The sequence below is a fragment of the Dermacentor variabilis genome, chromosome 6, assembly GCF_050947875.1.
Source record: "Dermacentor variabilis isolate Ectoservices chromosome 6, ASM5094787v1, whole genome shotgun sequence".
Lineage (NCBI taxonomy): Eukaryota > Metazoa > Arthropoda > Arachnida > Ixodida > Ixodidae > Dermacentor > Dermacentor variabilis.
Genome location: NC_134573.1, coordinates 144,303,539 through 144,327,481, shown reverse-complemented (window position 1 = coordinate 144,327,481; position 23,943 = coordinate 144,303,539). Strand labels below are relative to the sequence as shown.

The 23,943-nt window shown below is 43.4% G+C and overlaps 1 protein-coding gene across 1 annotated transcript; it reads right to left on the bottom strand.

Annotated features, from left to right (window-relative positions):
• Window positions 1–1,868: 1,868 nt before the first annotated feature.
• On the bottom strand, window positions 1,869–22,612 carry pont (RuvB-like helicase pontin). Its single transcript, XM_075696109.1, has 11 exons — window positions 22,393–22,612; window positions 21,904–21,990; window positions 19,445–19,577; window positions 18,667–18,750; window positions 15,812–15,969; window positions 14,475–14,519; window positions 11,150–11,318; window positions 5,291–5,489; window positions 3,466–3,568; window positions 3,279–3,370; window positions 1,869–2,123 (listed from the first exon to the last, which is right to left on the bottom strand). The coding sequence occupies exons 1-11, from the start codon at window positions 22,531–22,533 to the stop codon at window positions 1,964–1,966; spliced, it is 1,371 nt and encodes a 456-aa protein (XP_075552224.1). The 5' UTR covers window positions 22,534–22,612; the 3' UTR covers window positions 1,869–1,963.
• Window positions 22,613–23,943: the final 1,331 nt, after the last annotated feature.

The following is a 23,943-nucleotide window of genomic DNA, read 5'->3' as shown; positions in this document are numbered from 1 at the left end:
CTGCCACAATACAGGGCCTGAAGTCTCGGCCAATTATTTTCAGGAGTACTCTTACGTTGTACATTGTTATGGCCAGCACAATGACTCATTGTAGTAGTGAGAATTCTGACAATAACTTGGCCACTCAATGTGCACCAACATACGAACTATGACGCATCAAGAATAAAGCCCCAAAAAGGCAGGGGTAAAACATAATAATAAAGTTTTGATTTAACAACCTTGCCTGTTCAAATGACTACGAGCATACCTGTCGCTGCCCTAATGAAAACAAGTCCCCTTGTCGAAATGTTGGCTCTAGAGATATTCTGTTAATCACTTCAAGCCTCTGTTTTCCTTGCAACTTCTGGTTTGTTCGAAAGAACACGCAGAGTGTAGGTAAAGGAACTCTTTTAGCAGCATGGTGGTGGTCAGCAAGGGTACCACTGTACCTGGCATCCGGACTTGGCACTGATTTGCTGTCACGGTGAAGTTGTAGGTTCGTCTATTTATAATATAAACAAAGTTAGTCAAGCTACAGTCAGATGATGTTTGGAAGTTTGTACCTCCATAGGTAGTTTTCACTCTACTGCAGATGACAGCACGTCTGCCTGTTCACTATCAAGAAATAGCAGGCAGTCATTAGATTTTTGCGATTGGAGGCATGCGACGTCCCAGAATACACAAAAGGACAATTACAGATTTTGGTATTCCTTTATAGAGCCCCATTTTTGCTATCTGTGGCCAGTGAACACAAAGCTTTGGGAATGATGAACACGAATTGTTGTGCGACTGGTCTGAAACGCAGCCCAGTTCATTTCCAACACAATACCAGGGCAACACAGCCACAGTGACGATTTCATAAGAATGGTACATTTATTCTAATACATTAGGTTTGCTGTTATTTTCTTCATCCTTGAGTATGCACTGGAGCAGAAAGGTTTTGCTCAGCATCTAGGTCAACTAAAGTGAAGTGATATAAAAATTACATTATGGGGTTTAACTTACCAAAGCAAACATATGAGCTACGAGATGCTGCAGTGGTGGGAGGACTCCATTCTTTTCCACCTGCTGGGGCCAAGCATGCTACTTTTTTCTTTCTTTCTCTTCTTTCCATTCTGCCCCCATTGGAATGTTAGTGCTGTAGTTAGGAAACAAACCTGCACCCTGTGCTTACCATAGCCACCAAAAAAAGAAAACTGAAGCTGTTAAAGAAATAAACAACCAAAATAAATCACTGCAATATGGTTATTTCAAAATGACATTACTCAGAAAACACATAGCCATGTGAAAAGAACCAATATATGAATCACTAAAAGTATGCCTGCTGTTAGCAAGGAAAAAGGGAGGCACAGGCACTTCCAAGTGAAGTTTGTCCATATTTGGCTCAGGCCTGCTTGCATCATTTTGATATAAAATGAACTTGGACCTGCTGGGGAATTTAACCTCTTGCTTTTTTTTTTTTTTTTGATTAAAAATATGCAAATGGCACTTGCAGTTGTTTATGAACTGGGAATTTCTAAACTAGATGTTTTAGACATTTTACTACTGTGGTGTAAAATCTGCAGACTAATGAACTGACACCAGGCCCTAACTAAAATTAACATATCTGTAAATGCCTAAGCAAACTTAATTTGGCTTCAAGGGCTATCTCTTTAAGGCACTTTTTATTGATGGAAAACCACATGCAAGAGAGCTCCTTAGACCAGAGGACTTCTGGCAATAAATGATGCTTTATTGCTGACAGAATTCGCTGTTTAATTTTTATTGTACAATTATGAACAGCACGAAGTGTAGTTCAACTCAAAATGCCACAGCAGTTCCCACAGAATGCATGCACCTCAGTCCCAATACCTGGCTTTCGGGTGACTGGACAATGTTTGTAAGCAGAAGAGGATGTGATGCAGGTTTTAATGGCTTTAAACACAAGAGACGAAGTGGTTGTGGTGATGGCGCCCATAGAAGACTAAATGGTATAACACGTTCTTCACTTCATGTATTTGTCGTTGTTTTCTGCCAAAATCTTGGCCGAGGACTTGGCATCATGGAAGAGGTCGTTGACCTCCTTGACATCATCCTTGCGGATGGATGTCCTACCGTTAACCTTGGCGAGCAGGCTCGATGGACTAAGCAGCTGTGCGGCATACCTGCATGAAAACATTTTTTGAAATGTTGGTTTGCAAATTTATAACAAATGAACCATATTTGCTAGCTACATTCTGAGCACGTTTACGCGCGATCTCTTTATATTCAGCTACACCTTCTACACCTTTTCTTGACAGCAGTCCGAGGCGCTGCACCGCATACGAGTTCACGTCATGCGAGTGCAGCAATAGACCTCTCGCGGGGTACGTCACACCGTGCCCACAGCAGCAGAGCGTGACGTGTTCAGTGCACGTGCAGTGACCTTGGTTTGCAAAACACAACCTCCACCTGCTTCATGCGTGGTGCTGTCGCACAGTGCTCGTAGGTGGGCGCCACATGGACTGACTGTGAATCTCCACAATTTTCTTGTGTGTTGGGGAACACCGGTGTGTGGTAAACTGCATGGTGAAACTCTGGGGTCGCTGGCCTTTCATACTTGCTAACATGAACCACGTGGTGGTCTGTGATGGATTGTGTGGTGAATATAGGCTTTTCCATAGAAGTGCGCCAAGTTAGTTGTGGTGTGGCAAAGGGTGCGGCACAATCGGCTCATCTTTGCATAGGGAAACGGACCACATTATGTGTATAAACCAGCGTATAAACAAAATTTTCTATGGGGCCTGGTGAGGGGCCCTTTAACAGAAATCCTAAGACTAGCACCACTTTCAATATATCTGTCCATCGAATCTGCTAAAAAGTGCTTTGACGTTTCCCAAAAGCACACCTACCGCAGTTCAATATGATCACGACTGCAATGCCTATGCACTTATTAGCATTTCTCAGAGACACATATCTTGAAAGGTGATGCTAGCCTCAGGATTTCTTCTAAGCAGACCAGACTTCAATATTTCAATTTCAACATGTGGCCTAAAGTGAATATTTAAACAGTCAATTAGTGAAAATACATTGATCAGCTAACTGGACATTGCAACTCGTCATGCAAATAATGACAGTCTCTTCTTGAAATCCACCTAGTAGGTGGGGACATCACTATTCTTTACACATATCTTTTTTAAAAGCTGTCTGAACTAAAGAATTAACGGAGGTGGTGTTGAAAACCTCACGGTTGAGTATCACACCCTATGCATTCCTGTCATTACTCATCGTTGCCCAGGAACAGCATCTAGCGCAGATACTACAATGTCGGGCGGATATACCTGAGTGTGGTGCGTGTACCGATCTCTCCCAGTTCCTGCAAAGATTCTTCGTCGATCTCAATTCCCTCTGTCTGTGCCCTTATTCTGAGAATCTGCGAGCAAGAAAGAGTAATGCGCAAGTGAATTTCACACAGCCATGAGCAAGGCGAAAGGCGATAACCTGCATGATCTAAAAAATTGATCTAACCTGAACCATTTCCTCTCTTGTGTATGGCATTGTCCTCACGATCAACAACCGATCCAACAAGTCCAGGGGGATACCATGAGGAGATACAACATCTTCAGTTCCCCTAGAAAATGGAAGATGGAATTTCAACTTGACACCATATTAGAGCTGCCAAAGGTAATACTATAGTACAGTGAAATTTCAACAACACGAATTCCTTAGCACCTCGAAATATGTTCATATTGCTAAAGCTTTGCATGGTTCACAATAAACCACAATGACAACATGACAGTCTCGTTTATATATGGTGATTCCAGTCACGGACTGATCATTGGACGTGACGAAGACTGCCTAAAGATGTGAGTAATCGAGTCCAAAGTATTGAATTTGTGAAAAAATAAGTGACTTAATTCCATAAGCAGCCCAAAAAGCTTATCAATGTGTTGCTACATTTACAAGTACTTATCTACGACTTGGTCAGCCTTTATTTGGACCATTATCACAATGTCGCTACAAATAGACGAAAGTAAGGTCAACACATGCACTTTTGGTGAGGAACGAAGGCATCACGACGCAGCCGATGACTTTCATGTGAGTTTGCATAGCCAATGCTCCAGTTTGCTTCCTAACAAGTTTCCCGCTGCACCAAAGGATGATAATTGCGTTCCAATAGCAGAATTATCGCAGCTTTCTTTGCACCACTGTCCGGTAGTACTTCCCACACATAATCGCCACCCTTGTCGGTGCCGCCATCAAGGGAGAGTTGACATGATCTGAAGCTGCTTGATGATTCTGTGCCATCAAAACCGTGTCACTGTTTAACGCAAGGAACTAACAACGAACACATGGAACTCGCACCGCTGACATGACAAATAGTCTTTACAGTGGCTAGCGGCTTGGCTTGGCATGTCTCGTGGTATGGGGGGTTTGGGTGTTGCCGGGGGCTACCGGACAGACAAGGCTCCTCTACTTTCGTTTTTGAGGAGGCACCAGTGATAAGGACAGCAACCACGCCAGCAATGCATTGAAACAAGAATACTGCACTTTCTCTTCCGACTCGGTAGTCAAATTAACAGGCTGTCATGTAGGCAGGGTTCAAATTTTCAAACGGCGTTCGGTAAGATGTCTGAAATTTCAGTCGTCCTTATATATTAGGTCTGTGGGGCTAGTGGTGGTGCAGCAGAGCTGCCTAAATTATCGGTTGGTGACTGTGCTTTAATTTAAAGAAGTCACTGACACTTTTCTGGATCTTTAACTATCAGTGTCACTAAGTAGACAACTGCAGCATGCGTAAAACTTTGCTTGCTTTTTTATCTACATTGCCAGAGCTCAATGCATGCCGCAGTGAGTGCTTTTAAAGGCCAGGGCTTTTTAGGAATTCGTATCACCCTGAAATTCAGATAAACTGTAGATAAGAGTTGACTACTTGAAAATGGTTACAAAATAAAAAGTTATAAAAAGATATAGTGGGTGTACTTTGGCCATACACTGATATTTTCTCCTACTATGCCACTTCTTCAAGACAGTGCACACAACAGAATGCTCAACAGCAACTTCAAATAATTGATGTTCAAATCAATACCACACACAATTGAAATAAGTGCAGCGTAATTACTACAAATGCATTTTTTTTCGTCTACAGCGAGAGCAACATACCAGGCCACAGAATCTCTATAAATTGGGCCAGTGAATGCAGCAATACTTTTTTTCTCAGTTAGTATAGTATTCCATTGTCTTTTGTCTGGCTCATGGCAGTTCTTCCAACAACAGCTGCAGAGCCCATACGAAATGTGAAAACAAGGTTAAAGGAGTATTGTTAAGCAAAGCTTTGTTAAAAGCAGCTTACCGAATAGTGCAACGGCCACGATTGGTGGCAAAGATGACGATAGGTGCTATGGAGGATTCCAGGGCGCGGTGGAGGTAGGTGAAACACTCAATGTCCAGCATGTGAACCTCGTCAACAAAGAGTACTCCAGGCACCAACTCAGCAATGCCCTGATCTATGTACTTGTTCACCACCTTGTTGATCTCCTTGCGTAGCTTGTCTGCAGGCAACAAATGAACGACAACAATGAAGAGAGCACACCAATGACCTATTTGAGTTGGCTAATGCTGAACTATTAATTTGCAATAATAGTAAGCTTAGTTTTAGCTTGTGCTTTGTCGGTTATATGTACTACCCCATGAAATATTGGGTTTCTTGAGAACACGACTGCAGTAACGATACTGGTAGCGACATCCTGTGATGTATTATAATGAAAGCTTAGAGCGCCAAAAGCACAAAGGACGTAGAGGAAACACACACCAAACATGCGCATGGGGTGTGTTTCTTCTTCGTCCCTTGCATCTTTAGCGCTCTTTTTATTATAATGCATTACCAACTAGCCCACCTATCCATCCTTATGCAATGTTATCCTGTGATGGTTTGTTGAACAACAACATGTTGGAAGCACTTCTGCGTTATGTGAGTGTTCTTGCAAAAAAAAAAAAATAAGAAAGAAAGAAAGAAAGAGAGACAGAAGACAGGGAGTGCATGTTAGCAATTAGTAATTTCCAACAGTTTACACCAACAACTAAGTAGAACATGGTTGGTCACTGCAATAATAGCTGTTTCTACTACAGTTAAACTCTGCACCACAAATCATGCCATAAACACGGCTGTCCATGTCAATGGTAACCCAGTATTCCGTGAAGGATAATACGTATAGGGGCAAGCTAAAACTCTACGTTGTTACTTGTTCAGCATAGGTTGTGACAGCAGTGTTAAACAGCATTTTACATCGTGGACACCTAATTTGCTGAATGCACTAAAAGAGAACAAAAGTGAAAGTCACAGCACAGAACGCGAACGTTTCTGAACTTGCCACTAATTTTGGAGGGCAGACCAATCCAGAAACTACGCCAGTCATCTACTATGCAGCCTACTGTAGCAAGCCTCATTGAATCCATGCACTGCAGTGAAAGCTATGGGTCGTGCAAGCTAATCAGTAATGAAAACTGGCTGTGCTCAGGGAGAAGGGCTTGTCTACTGCATGCTGCTAATCCTTCCTTTATCCTTTCATTAATCCAGTGTAGCAAACAAGGAAATCGGAGTCACACAATGGATAGACCCTCGTTCTGCATCTCACACCTGGTGGCTGGTGCAACTTGTGGCAGGGAATTTAATGTCAACACAGTTTTTCATACTCGATGTGCACCAAAAAAAAATAATAAAAAAAATAAAAAAGAGCATCACTGACTTAGAGGACAGGTGTGTGCTGCATTTTTACTCTTCTTGTTTCTCCTGATTTTTTTTTCTTTATTGAAGTGAACATGCGACATTCCCAAGAGAGAGAGAAGAAAGAAGGCTAGCTTGTGTATGTTGTGACTGCACTTACTAGCCACTTCAAAAGCAATGGGGAAAAAAATATCAACGATAATAATCGAATTCACTGCCTGACTGCATGTGATGTGAACAAACAGCCAGACGCACAAGCTCTTACTTTTTTTTTCACATAGTAGGCACAACCAGAAGTGTCACATATGTATGCATACCTGCATACCTGAATATGTGGAAATTCGTAAAACTATAGGGATGGGGGGTGAGGGGGGGAGGCGTGTGCAGCAGCACTTTTTTTTATAGGGATTTACCTTTTCCGACAAGCTTATTTGCAATGATTTTGCTGTTGCCAACTTTGCCTGCTTCAGAAACTTCATGTAGGTTTGCTCAAAGCAAGTACCACTCTGGTGCCCCTTGACCATCAGCAGACTTTTGAGTGTTTTCTCACACACAGATGAGCGAAACTCCGTTCGAGTTTTGTTCACAGTGCTGAATATTCTCTCACATTCAGTATTGCCGTGGGGAATGGTGAGAATACCCAGCATAACCATTGAAATTCTGTGGAACTTGAGTGATCCGTCGACACTTCGAACGCTTCCTAATTGCGACCACTGCACGTTGCACCTTGGCTCATTCAATATGTCGGCTGGAAGCTGATATGCTTGCAAGTTGGCAAACTCGGCTTCACATGCGTCTATTGCTTCTTCTTTTGATTCGCAACTCTGCTGGGGTAGGATAGCAGGGAATGCCATAATAAAATGATGTGCGCTGTTGAATGAAGCAGCTTCCAGAGCTTGTATTTGAGCAACTTCAGCCATGTTGAGATTGACGTTTTCTAGCAGGAATTCGTGGCGAATGTAATCGCATGCTGCCATTAAGTACAGACGTAAAGCAGAGAAGAACTGCTCCCACTCAATCCAACTCAGAGTCTTAACCACAGAGTAGGTTGTGCTGCCAATGACTGTCTTCATCACCTTTCTGGTTCTCTGCAGCTCCATAGTCAACTTCCAGCAATGAATGACATGCCTTAACAACATCTAGGCACACAAATCTATTCAGGAGATCCTCGAAATGGCGGTTCAAGAGGCCCCTCACTACATGAATAGAGAGTTTTAGCAGAGCGTTTACGATCCGCTCCGCTCAGACCGGCCTATCACAACAATTGGCACGCAGCTCGGGAACACTGATACGCGTGCGCACAGCACACATAGCGGCAGCGGAACGTAGGACGCTGACCACGTTCTGCTAGGAACCTGATTTAGCGGTGCGTCAGGGGGCGTGTAGTTGCTTTTGTAATCATTTTACCGCCAAGCTGAGAGCATGTCAGTGGCATCTCTGGGAGACGCGCTTGTTAGAGAAGCGAAATCAGTGTATTCTATGCAGCCACCGGTGCGCGGGAAACATGTGCAGAGCGGAGCGCAAGCAAACACTCTGCTAAAACTGTCTAATCTGAGGAGCCTGTGCCTGAAGAAGGTAGTTTGCCTTCTCAAAAAGTGGTATAACGTTTTGGAGAAAAAGACAGCATGCCCTGTTTAGCTCCAATGAGAAAAAATAAAACGGGCACTTTTCACTGGTCACATGGCTGGTTTCCCCAGAATCCTTGGTATGAAGTTTCAGTTTTTTGTTTGAGGTTCAGAATGAGCTCTTTTGCTCTTCAGCGAGAGTTCATCGCCGATGGTGCTATTCCCCCCCCCTCCCCCCCGAGGGCTGCAGCAGGCTTGTGAAGATGTGTAGCAGACTTTGTAGTCAGTGCAGGGTTCTTGAGGGTTTGAGGAAGTCAAAATTTGGTATGACTCCAAAAACAAGCCCTGCTTGTTGCACTGCTTTGTTCCAGATAAAGCTGAGTAGTGATCTCCACTGGTCGAGCAGCCCCTTCAAACACTTTCCCAACGACAGCCAACGTGTCGGTGAATGCTTCAACATCTTTCTGACATCGGCGACATGCATTTTTTCTTAAATCTCTAAGCCAATCTTTCTGTTTCGAGCTTTTCTCTAGGTTAAAAAAAATATGTTAACCAAAGCTTCATCAACCTTTACAGGAAGACATGAAGCTCCTTTTTGGGCGGCCAAGTTGAGGAGATGGCACGGGCAACCAACCGCTATCAAACCTGGTTGAGCCTCTCTCAATACAATAGAAACACTGTTTTTCTTGCCGATCATGACAGTGGCATTGCCCGAACACATAGCCAACAAGTTTCCACAGCAAATTTCGAGACTTCATCTCGTCCAGAACAAGATTTGCAATCTTGTGACCCGTCACTTCCCCTTGGATTTTCCCAGAGACAAAGAAGGCGGCTTTCGACTTTATTCATTTAATGAAATATATCACAACAATAGCGTAAAGCTGCATATGCCTATTGTTACTGCCACCCACAGCGATCGAAAATACTTGCTGTTTTAGGGCATCCAGCAAAGGAATCTCTGCGTTGGTGGCCATTTCCAGAACAATTGACATTGTCTTTGTTCGTCCACAGGCGTAACGTTTCGCTGCTTTGCACTTGGGGAAGATCTTCTGGGAAAGCGGTCCAGCATGGTCGCTGACACTCAGCTGGATGTTGTGCTCAACTAAAAACGCCGTGAAGAGGCATTCTGCACAAATCACACCGAGGTTGTTGTTGCTGCGTACAAAACTTGCTAGGCATGGCTGGCTGTCCGCAGCTCGCACGTATCCCTGATGCTTTTTCGAAGCGATGTGGACCTTGATGTCACACTTGCTGCTATGCGAGATGTTCACATCACAGGCACACGTGGCGCAGAATCCGAACATCTCCCCTTTCTTCGACGGCACGAAGCACGGAAATTCTGCTGTGTATGATTTCAAAAACACTTGCAAGTACTGTCGGGGCTTCGAGCCCGCCATTGCACTGCGAAGCTGCTACAGGCCGGAGTCGCACTGCGTCAGACGCGGCAGCTAGTCACACAAAAGGCCAGGCCAACACTGCAGTGACTGAAGCTGACTGAAGTCCAAACCCATGCACTTGCACGAACAAAGGCAACAGCATGGCTACAGGTTTGCGGAGACACTATAGGCACTATAACGGCACTATCGAGCTTTGGATATGGATTTGTGATCCTCCTAGTTGATGACAGAAGTCACTACAACCTTGCAGCTGCTGATGATACCACACATACGTGGCGGCACGAGGTACCAGGGTGTAGTTTTACTACATTTTGATGTTCTTTTTTCACAAATAAAATGTTTTTGGTAAAATTTCAAGCAAGATTTGTAGAATCCTAAGACTGCTCGAAATTCGTACATTTTACGGAAAATTCGGAAGCGTTGGGAGATATGTGTATGTAACATGTTTCAAACATCATTACAACGGACTCTCTTTAAATGGAACCTCAAGGAACAAGAGAAATCGGTTCACTTTATGAGGAGTTACATTCACTGAGAAACATTGCAGAGAGCATTGCACGAATACAAAACCAACCAACCTTGAGGATGGTGTTCCGTTTATGCGGCAGTTCCGTTTAAGCGAATTACGTTCATAGAGATTTCACTGTAGTTTGATTCATGATACTTATTTTAAGACCTCATCTTGGAATGTATAGTTGTACGCGCGGCACCTGAAGAGATTATACAGTAAAATGGTGGCGACAAGCTTGATGCACATGAAATTCAGTCTTAGGAGCAGTTACGAGTGCTGCTTTATAACACTCCTCCACTTGATAGCCCACCTCAATGCAAGGAAGTTGATGGCAGTGATGCCCTTCAACTGAAGCAGTCACTGTGCTTTAATGACACTCTATAGCAATTCCGTGAAAAATTGCCAAGGTGCTCCAGTCACCTACCGAAATACATCAGGCCCAATATGTATTTCTCAATAAATTTCTTGTAGAATCACTGAGAAACACTTCTGAACTACAGTGTTTCCATCAGCTGATAGGTGGAATTGTGCATATTAAGTGTTGTTAACGCTAGTTGTGAAATATGCTAGAATGAAAAGCTTGCATAGCATACCTGATAAACTCAAGCAGGCTCGGTGACAGTTTGTCACCACCCTGTTTCAAAGGGGATGCCAATAAATCATCTCCATTAGGGAGTGAAGTAAGAGCTTTAAGTCTATGCCCGTTCATGAATACAGGGCTTAGAGTGTGTTTCGGAAGTCCCGACTAAGTGCAGTTATTATAAAACGACGTTCAAGCCGGTCTAACAAAGTGTGGATTGATGTTCAAGAATCTGTAACACGCCCTTTGTTCTCAGATGCATTTCAACAAAATGTGTAAGCAAATGTCACTGTCCTAAACAGTGTGGGCCTGTCCCGAAGCATTACTACCATGGTACAGTGCAGCAGTACCACAGCTGAAGCAATCAAAGGACAGGCGTTGACAGTGTTCACATGACAAGTAAACATGGAAAATTCAATATTTTAACTTGCGCACCAGTGATTTCTGTCTTGCGAGGCTTTATCAGTTGGCCCATCATGGACAAAATATCCTGGCCGCCCTGAGGCCTGGCATTAGCAACATCCAGGTCATGGAGTGTAACATCCTGTATGACGTCCTTCTTCTTGTGGACATCTCCCTTAGGAAGCGGCACATACTCTTCAGCCTGAAAGGGACAAATGGACCTTAGATGCCGAAACAAATACAATGAGTTTCCCATATCAGCTCCAGCTGAAATTTACCTACAAGGCATATCTACTAGAGATTTAAATAATTTACCAAAATTAAGCATTGCAGAGCAAAGGGATGTGGACAGTACGGCTTCACAAAAATAAAAAAAAATATGAAAGGGAACATGACTGATTGATTCGCAGGCCTTAATGTCCCAAAACAACACCGGGACCGCGAGAGACACTGTAGTGGAGGGCTCTGGATTAATTTTGACTGCCTGTGGTTCTTTAACACGCACCTAAACCTACGCACACAAGCCCATCAAAATGCAGCTGCCATGACTAGGCACCGAGCATGCAGCCTTGTGCTCAGCAACAGAAAGCCATAGCCGCTGGGCCTGCATGGCCGGTGAGAGGAAACATGTGACCACGGAGCATGTTGTAAGCTACGTCTGTGGTTGTTCACGAATCTAGGGGGACACCTTGTTGAATTGTGACACAGCGAATTACAGGGGTGCGAAGCTGAAATAGGATTTGAAGCAATTTTTGGAGCAGGAAAATTTAAATTTAGAGCAGGCCAAGGGGGAAGGAAGCTCTATTTCGGAGCACAAAATTTCGAATTTGGAGTTTAATGGAGAAGAAATTTTGCACAAACCATCGACGACGATTATCAATGCAAGCAAATAGCCTGGATGAACGAATGAACAAGCCTACAAGCCTACGTTCTCGGCTTGCTCGGAATTGATGCGGTGAAGTGTGTGGACATCATTTCCAAATTGTTTTAAACACGCCGGCTTTATTGCCACTCGGCAAGCATCACGCGCTGATCCAGCGACATCGGAGGAAGATTTGCCTGAAGGTGCACTCGATGACAGTGCTGCTGGCGCAGTGCCCAGCTGTTACTGATTAATGCATGGGGCAAACTTTGTGCTGCGGAAAATGAAGTTCCAGATAGCCTCAGTGTCGACTAGCTTGTTTGCGCCGATAAAGACGTTGCTGTGCACAAGGAGACGACCGACGAGGACATCATAAGTAATGTGTTAAAAAAACTAAATTATGAAGTTTTACGTTCCAAATCCACGATCTGATTATGAGGCATGCCATAATGGGAGACTCCGGAAATTTGGGCCACCTGGGGATGTTTAACATGCACCTAAATATAAGTACATGGGTGTTTTCGCATTTCGCCCCAATCGAAATGCGGCCGCTGTGTCCAGGATGCGATTGCGCAACCTCGTGTGTGAATCGGACGATACTGAGGACCACCAAGGACTAGGGGTGTGCGAATATTCAAAAATTTTGAATATTGTCGAATATGATATTTTTAATCATTCGCATTCGATTCAAAAGCCATGTATTTGAAAATTTTCAAATATCTGGTTGGATATGGTTATTTGAAACAAATCGAATACTATACTGCTGGCTGTGCAGGAGCAAACATGGTTCTTAGCATTTATTTCTATCTAATCTATGAAAGTGTGTCTAATTTTGTGCCGAATTTTGTGGTAATTTCATGCTGCTGGCGGAATTTCGCCTGTGTAACACACTTAACCACTGGACGTCTAAAAGGAAAGCCAGCCTCTTGGTAGCAAGGGGCACAGGTATGGGAACAGGGGGGGGGGGGGGGGGGATGGTGCACTCTTTTATAGGTTCCACCCCCAATCCTGAGCTTATTGCTTGACAGCAAATACGATGAGTGACAGATGGTACAGGGTCAAATTGATTAGGTATAAAACGGCACAAGTTGGCAAGAACAGACAACTAGTGGAAATAACCCACTTTTGCAAAGCTAACATGAGCCAAATATACACAACCTCTTAGTATGACAGCTTACTACTTTGATTTTGCTACTTTGAGGCACCACCAGCCGCGAGGGCTGAGTGGACATGAAAGCGTGGCTGACTTCGCTTGTACAATAATACCTTGTCAATTACAATTACACAAGACTACAAAAAATGTCCAAATTAAAGGAATCTTGAATTATTGAGGGTATCAAGAAAACAATAAACCCCCAAATGCCTACTTTGTCAACACGCGTTTACTTACTGAATGAGTCAGCAAATGCTGTTTCTATTTTGCCCAAAAGCAGTGCTGAAGTTGCAATTCTCATCTTGTGACTCATTAGCGCTTGCCGCAGTGAAGGACTCGCACTGTAGTACCGCCGATGTGAAGATATGTACCACTGACAAGGAATGAAATGGTATTTTACGTCGCCAACTCTCAAATTCAACAAAATGATCTTTTTTTTTTTATCATTCAAGTTTGCCTTTTCCAATTGCCCAATGATTCCGAAAATTTGGTGACCTCCTAAGTGCAACAAATATTATCCGTGACTGTAGTTATTTGCATAAAAAAGTCAAACTTATATATAATGAAGCAAATTGCCGATTTCACTGATTTCATTATACTGAGGTTTAACAGTACAAAAATACAAAAAGTTACATTCCAATGATTACAGAACATTACAATTGCAAGAAATGAAATTATAAGTGCACTACACTAAACGCAGATGCAATGTCAAGCCAGTAAGCACCAGGGTTGCTACACGTCAGCAAACAGTGATACCATACAGACTAGTATAAGGGCCGCAACCCCAACTTGGCAGCCTAAAATTCTGAGAAAAATATTTACAACGGAGAAGCAATCGTGTTCGGTGTCCGGATGCAGAGGGTGTGCACCGGCGAATTTTCGCACACTACGTACTTCCGCATGCCACTAATTAGATGGCGAGAGCTGCGTATTGACCTCTGACAAAACAGTACATCCGTGGATACGGAGTGCGCACAATTTTGACCAAAAGGTTCGGTGCCATGTAAGGGCGGCACTTCGCCAAAATTGCAAGAAAGATATAAATGCAGCTCTTGCACAAGTCTATACAACAAGTGCCATAGATATGTAAGATGCCCCCAAAATTTGCCTGCAGCTGTATTCTAAATAGTCTTCTATACTGCCCTGCGCCATAGCTTGCACATGATACTGTTCTTCTGTCCCAAGTTTTGAAGCATGGAACTTTTGACAAGTACTCAACCAAAACCATGGTCCAATGATTTCCACCACCACAATTTTGGCACTTAAATGCGGTAATGTTCCTGTGAAACAACCATTCTGACAATGTGATTCACTTGAATTTAAAATGATTTCATACAACTCACCTCGAGATCGAACTCAGTGGCATAAGCGTCGGATCTTCCTTGTCTCTGAAAAGAGGAAAGCACAAGCATAGAAAGTACTTAGTATGGTACCTTAGGTGCTGAGCATCCTGTGTCAGTGTAAACATATGTTCATATTAAACCCCTCCATACACGTTTCCGCCGACCACGTTAAGTACCGCCAACTTGCCCTCCTCCTCCACGCCCCTCTCCCACTCACCCCCTTAACTTCCGGCGCCAAGCGGAACTTACGTAGCTGCAGCTTCCTGTTCCGAGTGGAAGTGCCGTTTTTTTTTTAGCATTGTTTACTTTCGCGTCGCTGGAGAGGCTTTAATTGCACCAGCTGCGGTTGAAACTGTGAATGCGATTCCATCCAAGAACCACTGCCTATTGTAATCAGCGATCTGCTCATGTTCGCTGCTTCGCGTCAACCTGCGACCGGTTGTGGCACAAGCGACAACGTACAGTGGAATGTAGTGCCTGGGCGCTTGGAGACCACTGCAGTTTCTCGTGCATTTGGAAAACAGTGACCGCGAACAACTACTTCAGCGGAATACAACAGCTTGTCCCCTTTGCATTCTTCTTATGGTGACTGCTACAGCTCTGCTAAGCACGCGCGGGCGTCTCACCATCGTCTAACAGCAGTCAAAGCGGAAATTCCTGCAGCGCAACTCCAGGAAGCGGAAACGCCGGAACCGGAAATACTGGAACAGGATTTGGTGTGAGGGGAAAAGGCGGCGCACAACAAAGGTTTTCGCTACTTAAGAAAGCGGCGGTGGCGCGTGGATGCAGGGGCTTTAGTTCATATGTGCCAGTGTAAACATTTGGGTTCTTAGGGCAAGTAAATATAAAACAGTTTATACCTCGACTGGAAATTGGTGCGCCTGAGAGTTCAATAGCGAGCACAGGGACTGTGGTGAAAAAGCTACAGTTGGCAAAGCTCATGAGTTTCCCTGGTTGGTTACAGGGTGCGGCTCCATCGTTGACCCAGCAATGGTGAAGTAGAGCAGTGATTTATGTCCCCTGCTAACTAGCCTGAAGACATTTTACCGGATGGGAGCTGCCGCCACGACAATGGCAGGACAAAGCAGAAAATAGATGTGCAAATGAGGCCTCGCTATGTCTCTTTGCACTGCTACATGTGACTATACAATCTGTGCTGGCCCACTTGACTTTCAATCAGCAATTAGTGCTCATGCGTGTTTCCATCTTAATAGCCTTTTTCGCACCAGTTCAAGATAACGAAATGCCAAAAAGCTGTCAGCAGAAACCAGTCAAACCCTGGGCCTAAACCAACGTAGCGCCGAGATGTGCCCTGGCGCGCTCTCATTGAGCCTTACCTTGACGGCACCACTGTTGGCCTCTATGTAGATGATGTCGCCGACTTCCACCTTCTCGCGCTGGAGACTCTCGTAAATTGTCGGGTCCAACTTCAGCTGCTTGGTACCCTTGGCAGTCTTGAGGCCAATTATGACGTGACTTACAGTCTTGCCATAACCTGGAGAAGTAAACTCAGTAAACTCAAGTACACACCAGGAACAGATCAGCCACTGGACAACTTCTAGTAGAACAGATGAGCCACAGTATTTCAATGGGTAAGAGCATCACACGCGTAGTGCAAAGATGCAGGTTCATATTCCATCTGCAACCAGTTGTTTTTTTGTCCACTTTAATTTCCCTTTATATTTGTAATTCCTACATTTCAATTAAATAAACAGGTATGTAATTCCCTACATGCTTTCATTTGTGTCATTGGCCTCATATTATTGTGACTTACAACAACAAAAATAAAGAACAGGCCCCTCGGTTCCCCTTCTTTTAATTCATTGCATAGCCAGGGTCTCGTCTCCGGCAGCGTCTCCGGCAGCATACATAAATAGCCAGGAAAGTGGAAGGAAAAACGGCCTTGCGGTAGCTCAATGGTAAGAGCGTCGCACGCCTAATGCGAAGACGTGAGTTGTATCCCACCTGTGGCCCTTGTTTTTTCGTCCCTTTTCCTTTCCCCTTATTTGTAATTTCTACGTTTCAATTAAACAAGCGAGTACCATACAGACTAAGGACCACACTTCCTTTTCACAATTTTGACGAAGTGCAGCCCTTTCACGGGAGCGAACCTTTTAGTGAAAATGGTGCTGGCGCAGCCAGTGACTTGTTCACACCCTGGCTCTTACCATCTAGTAGCGGAACATGGACGTACACAGCATGCAAAAATTCACCGATGCGCCCACATGTCATCGGGGCACGGAACACAACTGCTTCTCCATTGGAAATTTTTTGCCCCCAAATTTCCGGCCGCCAAGTTGGGGGTGCAGCCCTTAGATGGGTGTGGCCCTACATGAGTCTATACGGTAATTCCCCGTATGCTTTCCCTTGAATCATTGCTTGTTGGCCTCATGTTGTTGTGACTTACAAAAACTGGGCCCCTCAGTTCCCCTTCTCATTTGTTAGTAGAAGAGATGTCACGTAAAAGTCACTTAACCAGTCACCTTGCTCTTTCTATCAAAGTGCTCTAAAGCTATCCTTGTCGCATCGTTCTTGCTTGAGTCTTTTGAGTTTCATCAATTACACATGGCTCTTCCGTCATTACATCAACAGATAATTAAGGTGGTACTATTGACATGACAGTTCGACTTCTCTTGTTTATTTATTTTTTATTTTTGCATTAAAGGGACACTAAAGAGAAAAATTGTTTCTCCTGCATTAGTAAATTACCATCATACGCCACCAAAAATGCCACTCTTATAACAAGAAAAAGTGCAAAAGAAAGACAGGTGATGACGCCGTCTTGAGGTTCCCACATCTGCTTGCCGTGACGGCATGGATTTTGACGGCGTTTGGGAGGGCCTAGTTAATTGTTTATCAGTAAAAATGGACTACATTGTGTTTTAAACGAGCTAAAGATTCAACAAGGCAAACTTCAGTAACTTTTACCAAATCAAAGAAGCCCAAATAGAATAAAATACATTCAAATCCGCAATGTCGCACTGAAGCACCGGCGCTGGAGTTTCGGTGTGAAATCCATAGAATGAAACTTTGACCTTCAATTTCTCTGCTAATAATCAGGCTATTACTGTGAAATTTAGTTTCCAAAGAATACTTTATCAATCTAGGCTTATTTAGTGCTTCTCTTTAGTGTGCGCTTAATAAAGTAAAAACTCTTAAAACCATAGGAAGAAATGCTTTTCAAGTTTCAAAGTAGGTCAAATAATTTACTGTAACAACTTCCGTCACTGGTTCTAAACAGATGCTGTAGGGACACCATTGGACATGTGAGGGCTGCCCCACGTTTTCAGACAGACCCAACAGGAAACAACAGTGACAATTGAACTAAAGTTCGTTTTTGAAGTGGTGCTTTCAAACATCTACACAAATAGCCCAGTGATGCTTAGGCACTTTGATTCCAATAATTGACTGAATGACTGATTTTATAATGTCTGCCCGAAGCAACACATAGGTTACCAGAGATGCTGTTGTAGAGGACTTCAAATTAAATTCGACAATGAGTTATTTAACATGGCCCTAAGACAATGCATAATTCTCTGTCCACAAGCACCTTTGCTTGTACACAAACACGTAGCTGTTATGATTGGTAAGCGAACCTGCAACCACGTGTTCAGAAACTGAATTAAGTGAAGACTTCATTGCAGTACTCCACACTGTGTCCATTGAGTTTATATATCAGCTATCTTGTTTACCTTTCTTGTTCTTTAATTGTTGTTTCTCAAATGATTCTGTAACACACACTAGAATGCCTCCCCTCTCCTTTATATAATGCCATCCAGGGCCTTAAGGATCCATAAATGAAATGAAATAACCATTGAGCCATGGTGGCGACTGGTCATCAGAACATAATGTACGTTAGTTGGGTAAAGTATATGTACTATACATTTGTTTCTGAAATTATTGTATAACACACACTAGAATGCCTCCCCCCTCCCTTATATAATGCCCTCTAGGGCCTTAAGGATCCATAAACGACATGACGACCGAGCCATGGTGGCGAGTGGTCATCATTTAACTTAATCTACGTTAGTTGGGTAAAGTATATGTACCATACATTTTCTGGTCACAATAAATGAACTGTTTGTAGTGCATGTTCCAGCCACCTCGTTTTTCTGTCCTTATCGTCTTTTTACCTCAGTCAAGTATTTCTCATATCAAGTTGAACAAGCAGCAGATACTAAGAGTAACCTACCACCCATAGGGTTCTCAGTCTCGCACGGTGTCAGTTCTGTTACTTCACCTTCGTACACTTCCTTGGTTTCTTTGATTCGCAAACCTGTAAAGACAAGTGAACTCCATTAACACAAAAACAAATACACAAAACAACACAGCGTCGGTGCCCTCCCCTTACTCTGCGCCCTAAAGAACGGAATTACACTTCATGCAAGGAGTACAGCATGACCCACTCAACCCTTTGATGAACCCTATAAGAGATCGTATTATTTTGTGGCTGCAGCCTTACGAGTGTGTTTCCAATTAGGCATCGTTCACAATAAAGTTAGATATGAAAGCTGACAAGCATTTTGTATGTGTGAAAAAAGCAAGGCGTACATTTGCCGCTGTTGACACAGGCCATTTTCATAAAGCAGAGATTTACATAACCTCGCTGCCTGCTTCTTACTTCTCATGGTTGCCTCTAAATTACTGCACATTCAATTTTGTCAGTACTGAAGTGCCGATGAGTCCATGGAAGGGGATGAAGGGGCTGTACGCTGCTAATCCTTTCAGGAAGCTTCCATTCAGTCAATGTCCCGTGGAAAGCAATTAGAAGTGGACAATGGAGAAGCCCTTGTTCCGGTTTCTTCCCTATTTGGCTAATGCAAGTCATAGCTTCCACTGCAATGTGTCGAGTTGGCGAGACTAAGTATAAGCAGGCATTACTTTCAAGCGTGGATCACACTGTGCAACAATCTTCACGAGACAGGCGCAGGACAGCTGCTTTGCGAGTAAATAAAAACTTCTGCACTCACCAATGGCTCGCCTGAAGTTTTCCATCAGCACTTCAGTTTTCTTCACCTCAGATGAATACACTTCGCTGCCGACCATAGGGCAGAAGGGCACTTTGTTGCCCAGTTCATGGGATATAGCAAGGGCAATGGCCGTCTGAAAATAACAGGTATATTAGAGGGAAGTGGATTCAAGCATGCTTATTTATCCACAAACGGCATGCTTTAGCATGCAGCACCTCAGTACCGGATTTCTGTGTATAATCCATCAAAGACTTTGCTACATTAGGAGCGAGCACACTTGACACATGCATCACACACACGCGCACTTAGCTAAGAATTTTCATTCTTCTAGACATTTTCCCTCTGAAGGCAAATATTTACTAAGGCTGAACTGGTAGATAATGCCTTAGAAGTAGCAACATGTCACCGTTGGTCAACAGCAGAGTATTGCCGTGACAGAATGTGTTTTAAATGTGAAAAATGTAAACGATTGCAACAAAATCCAGCTGAGATTAGCTAATTGTTCATTATCTTAAGAAATTCTATTTGGTCTAAAAAATTAAAAATAAATGGTAGGCAACCTTAATATTTGACTTAGGTGTCTCTTAGTGGCACTTGCATTTCGGCATTGCTGTTCTTTAGGTTAAATTTAGGTGAACGCAATGCACGAACTGAACTCGGAGGCAACTGTTTTCCACTAATTAGCCGGGTAAATACCATGCCACCTTCTTGTGTGTGACATCATTAGCGACACCATTACTTCTGATTTTTATTTTCGGATTTCCAGGAATTTCACCAAAGTCGTGCTCACGTGGCGGGTCTCTAAATTCTAAAATTCAGTGCTTTGGTGTGTGGCAATCAGTGATTTCTAATTCTAATTATTCCAGACACGTCAGTAGCTCAACTTGTAACTAAACTTATGCTCGGATATCATATCTATAATGAAACCCATCAATTTTGTACTGTACAATTTTTTTCTTTTTCTTTTGATTTATTTTGAATTTCGTCCCCGGTTGTCTCAGGAGTCGAACGGGAAGGGCTGCGCAAGAAACAAGAGTGTCACTCGATGATTGTGTCTCTAAAAATAAAGCGTGCCACCTGGCAACGTATTTAAAAAAGTGCAGATTTGCAACAAGGCCATTAAATTTGTCATATCAAGCAACAGAGTTATTGGTGCCGCAAGTTCGAACAGGACAGAAATTGAGCATAAACTTTCCCACCTTCAGTTGCAATTTTTTTTATTAATAATCCACTCTTCTTTTTTTCTAGCTGAACAAACACTCTAAAAAAGATTTACAAGGACTGTGTAACCACCTAGTCTGACTCTTATTTACTAAAACTGCTCGCATGAGCAGTGCTTATGATTTTATAAGAAATGTCAGCAAGGTGGAAATAAAGCTGTATGGGTGCTTCATTTCAAGTATTTCAATCCCTGTAAACAAACATAACAAAAGGTACATAAAATCTGTTTGTAGAACCAGAATACTAAATGTGTGTGTTCCAAAAGGAAAATACAACTATTCCCCAATAATAATGCCTGTGACAAGAGTAACATAATATTGAGGTATCTGGGCTAGGTAAAGCTTATCAAATGAGGGACAACGTATATTGTGGTGATGAGTGGGGGCACCCCATCCTGTGCCACAAATGTATAACTGGATGTCACATGAGGGAGCGAAATACAATTAAACAGTTCCAGCAATGACTACATGGCATTCAGATATGTATTTTGTCACCTCTGAACTGAACAGTCACAAAAACGTGTCACAGTTGCCCAGCGTAATGTCTTTGCTCAAAACATACATTGTCAAGCATTTCACTGAAGTGCAAAACATTCAGTCTGGTCACAGCTTGCATACAATATTTGGCTGACATGTGACAGTGCCGCAAAGCTAACAAGTAAAAGATGCAGCTCAAGTTTATCTGCACTAGCTTATTAAGAAATGTCAAACCTAAATCAAAGACTGCAGTACATAAATGATGATACTGCAGAATTCATGCTAGTGTCACAATATGAGGCATCTACAAAGGGTGGAGTTCGAAACACAACCACATTGCCACGTCTTACAGCAGTCCCAGCCTTTAAATGCTCTGAATATGTTCAATATAGATAGCCTGGCTGCATAGACGCTCACAAGTTATAACACCTGTCATGCGAACTACTTACTACCATGCCACTTCGTACCACGAAGAACAGCTGGAATTGTGAACTAAAGCAATACAACGCTCTGAACCTGGCAGAGAACGATCAACAGATTGCAATAACAATACAAGGTGTCCTCACACGACACTTTCACGTGAAGGTGCAGGTGCATGATTTTATCTGGTACACACTACTCGTCGAGTAAAGCAACGCAGTAGACAGATGAGTCAGTGTGGTCTCTGAGAAATGCTCCTTCGACTAAAGGGGCGGGAGTACATCCACAGACTACATACACTAGAAGACTTGTAGTACTGTACTGTTATTTCCAAAAGCTCACCTTGCCAGTGCCAGGAGGTCCCGCCAGAAGAACAGCCCTTCCGGCCATCTTCTTGGACCTTATCATCTCGACAACGATGCCGGCGGCCTGTTCAATGAAAATGCGGTAGCTATACGTCATACCAGGCACTGTCTTTGGCGGCATGGTTGCGATGAATATGCGTCAGTCGCAGCCGACCAACAAGCCGCAGCAGCTCAAAAGCATTGACACGTAAAAGCACGATGGGTTACCACGAGCATTTCAATCCGCTAAGCCGACGGTAAGACGCGTCATAATTCGTGCATTTTCAATTAGCACACAAATGTAACGATGAGTGCAGCGCTACATCCGTAGCTAGTTGCGCAAAAGGGGAGCTAAGTAAAGCATTTAGAGTTAGCAATAACGCAATACATGTGTTCAAACATGCTTTGAGGACAAAAACACTGCATTTCAGCCAAGGCGATGAGGTGCGTATCACCGGCGTGCAGAGACCACGCGATGGCAGCTTACCTCCCGTGCTTGTTCCTGGCCGACCAAGCCACAGGCAACAGGAATCGCCGTGCCATTTTCATCAACGCCGAGCCCTTTGACATGACTGTGGGCTGCGATGCGCTGAGTCTTCGTGTTACTTTTAACTTCTTCTATCTTCATTGTTGAAGTTTTCCGGCTCAAAGAGTACGCAAATCCGACGCCATGCACAAATGCACCGCAATCGATACAGCAATAGAAAGATGTTCGATGTTCACCGAAAACAACCCGAAGCAAAAGTGGAGAGATGAACGACAATAAAACCACCTAGAAGAATGCTCGCCGCTGCTCTCTAGCGGCTAAAATGTTGAAAGGTGTTTAATAATTCTTTAATAATATCAAACTCTATGGTGTTTACCTAGGTTAAATCTCACAGGCTGTAGGCTATTTTGTTACATACACCGTAGTCGCAGCAGCCATAGTAGTTGCATCTTACAGTTTTTAAATGAATGCGTCGCGTAAGCTGGCGCTAGTGGTGTTGTCCAAAACCCGACGCCTATGACGTGTTTTTGGCTTCCTAAATTGTTTCCGCCGCATTCAACGAGCAATAACATCGCCTTTAAGATCTGCATTTTAACTCTAGAGAGCGTCGAACTATGGGACGTGGATTAGGACACGCAATCACAAACGTCGTACTGTTTTTTTTTTTTTTTTTTTTTTTTTTACATGGGGTCACTTCTTGCAGAAGCTTCACAGGAATTCGCTGGTGTGGTGGTGTCCAAAACATCGCGACCATGTAATGTTTTTGTTTCTTGCAATCGCTTCCGCCGCTTGCCCTACACAAAACCATAGCCTTGGAGATTTGTTTTTGTTAGGGTGCGATCACTTAAAGACTGGGCCTTTTCGATTATCCGTCCTTGACAGTTACGGACTGTCCGAGGCGCTGCATACGCAACGCTCATTAGCTGAAAGCGCAGTATCGGTAAGCTCGGGACTGTAAAGGACAGATAATCGAAGAGGTCCAATAGAAAAACGTTTTATACGTCCCGGCGACGGTTGCCTCCGAGTAACAAACGCAGATCTCAAAGTCTATGCCTTTGCGGGCTGCATGCGCCTTTACAAAGCCAGAACACATCATGGGTACCACATTTTACGCCCATGATATATTTATGGTTTTTGCGATTGCTTCCGCTGCATGTAGCCAGCAAAAGCATGGCCTTGGAATTCTATATTTGTTAGCCGGAGGGCGGCCGCTGGGGCGTGTTTTTGGACACCGCCTATTCAACCAAATAGAAATTTCTTTTTTGCGAAATATCTCTTCGAGACGATGCGCCTCCATTATAGATAGATAGATAGATAGATAGATAGATAGATAGATAGATAGATAGATAGATAGATAGATAGATAGATAGATAGATAGATAGATAGATAGATAGATAGATAGATAGATAGATAGATAGATAGATAGATAGACATTTAAAGCCTCCCACTTGTAATCAGGACGGCGATAAAGAAATTTTGGCAGAGCAGTGTGTTAAGGAAGGTAAATGCTGAACTCGGTGCTTTGTATTTCACTCCCTTTCTTTTTCCCTT

Excerpts from the sequence above, each read along its gene's own strand:
- pont (XM_075696109.1), bottom strand. The coding sequence starts at position 22,533 with ATGAAGATAGAAGAAGTTAAAAGTAACACGAAGACTCAGCGCATCGCA. Across the intron at positions 15,970-18,666 it reads GACTGAGAACCCTATGGGTG|GTTATGGCAAGACTGTAAGT; the intron begins GTAGGTTACTCT and ends TTACTTCTCCAG. Across the intron at positions 3,371-3,465 it reads CAAGAGAGGAAATGGTTCAG|ATTCTCAGAATAAGGGCACA; the intron begins GTTAGATCAATT and ends TCTTGCTCGCAG.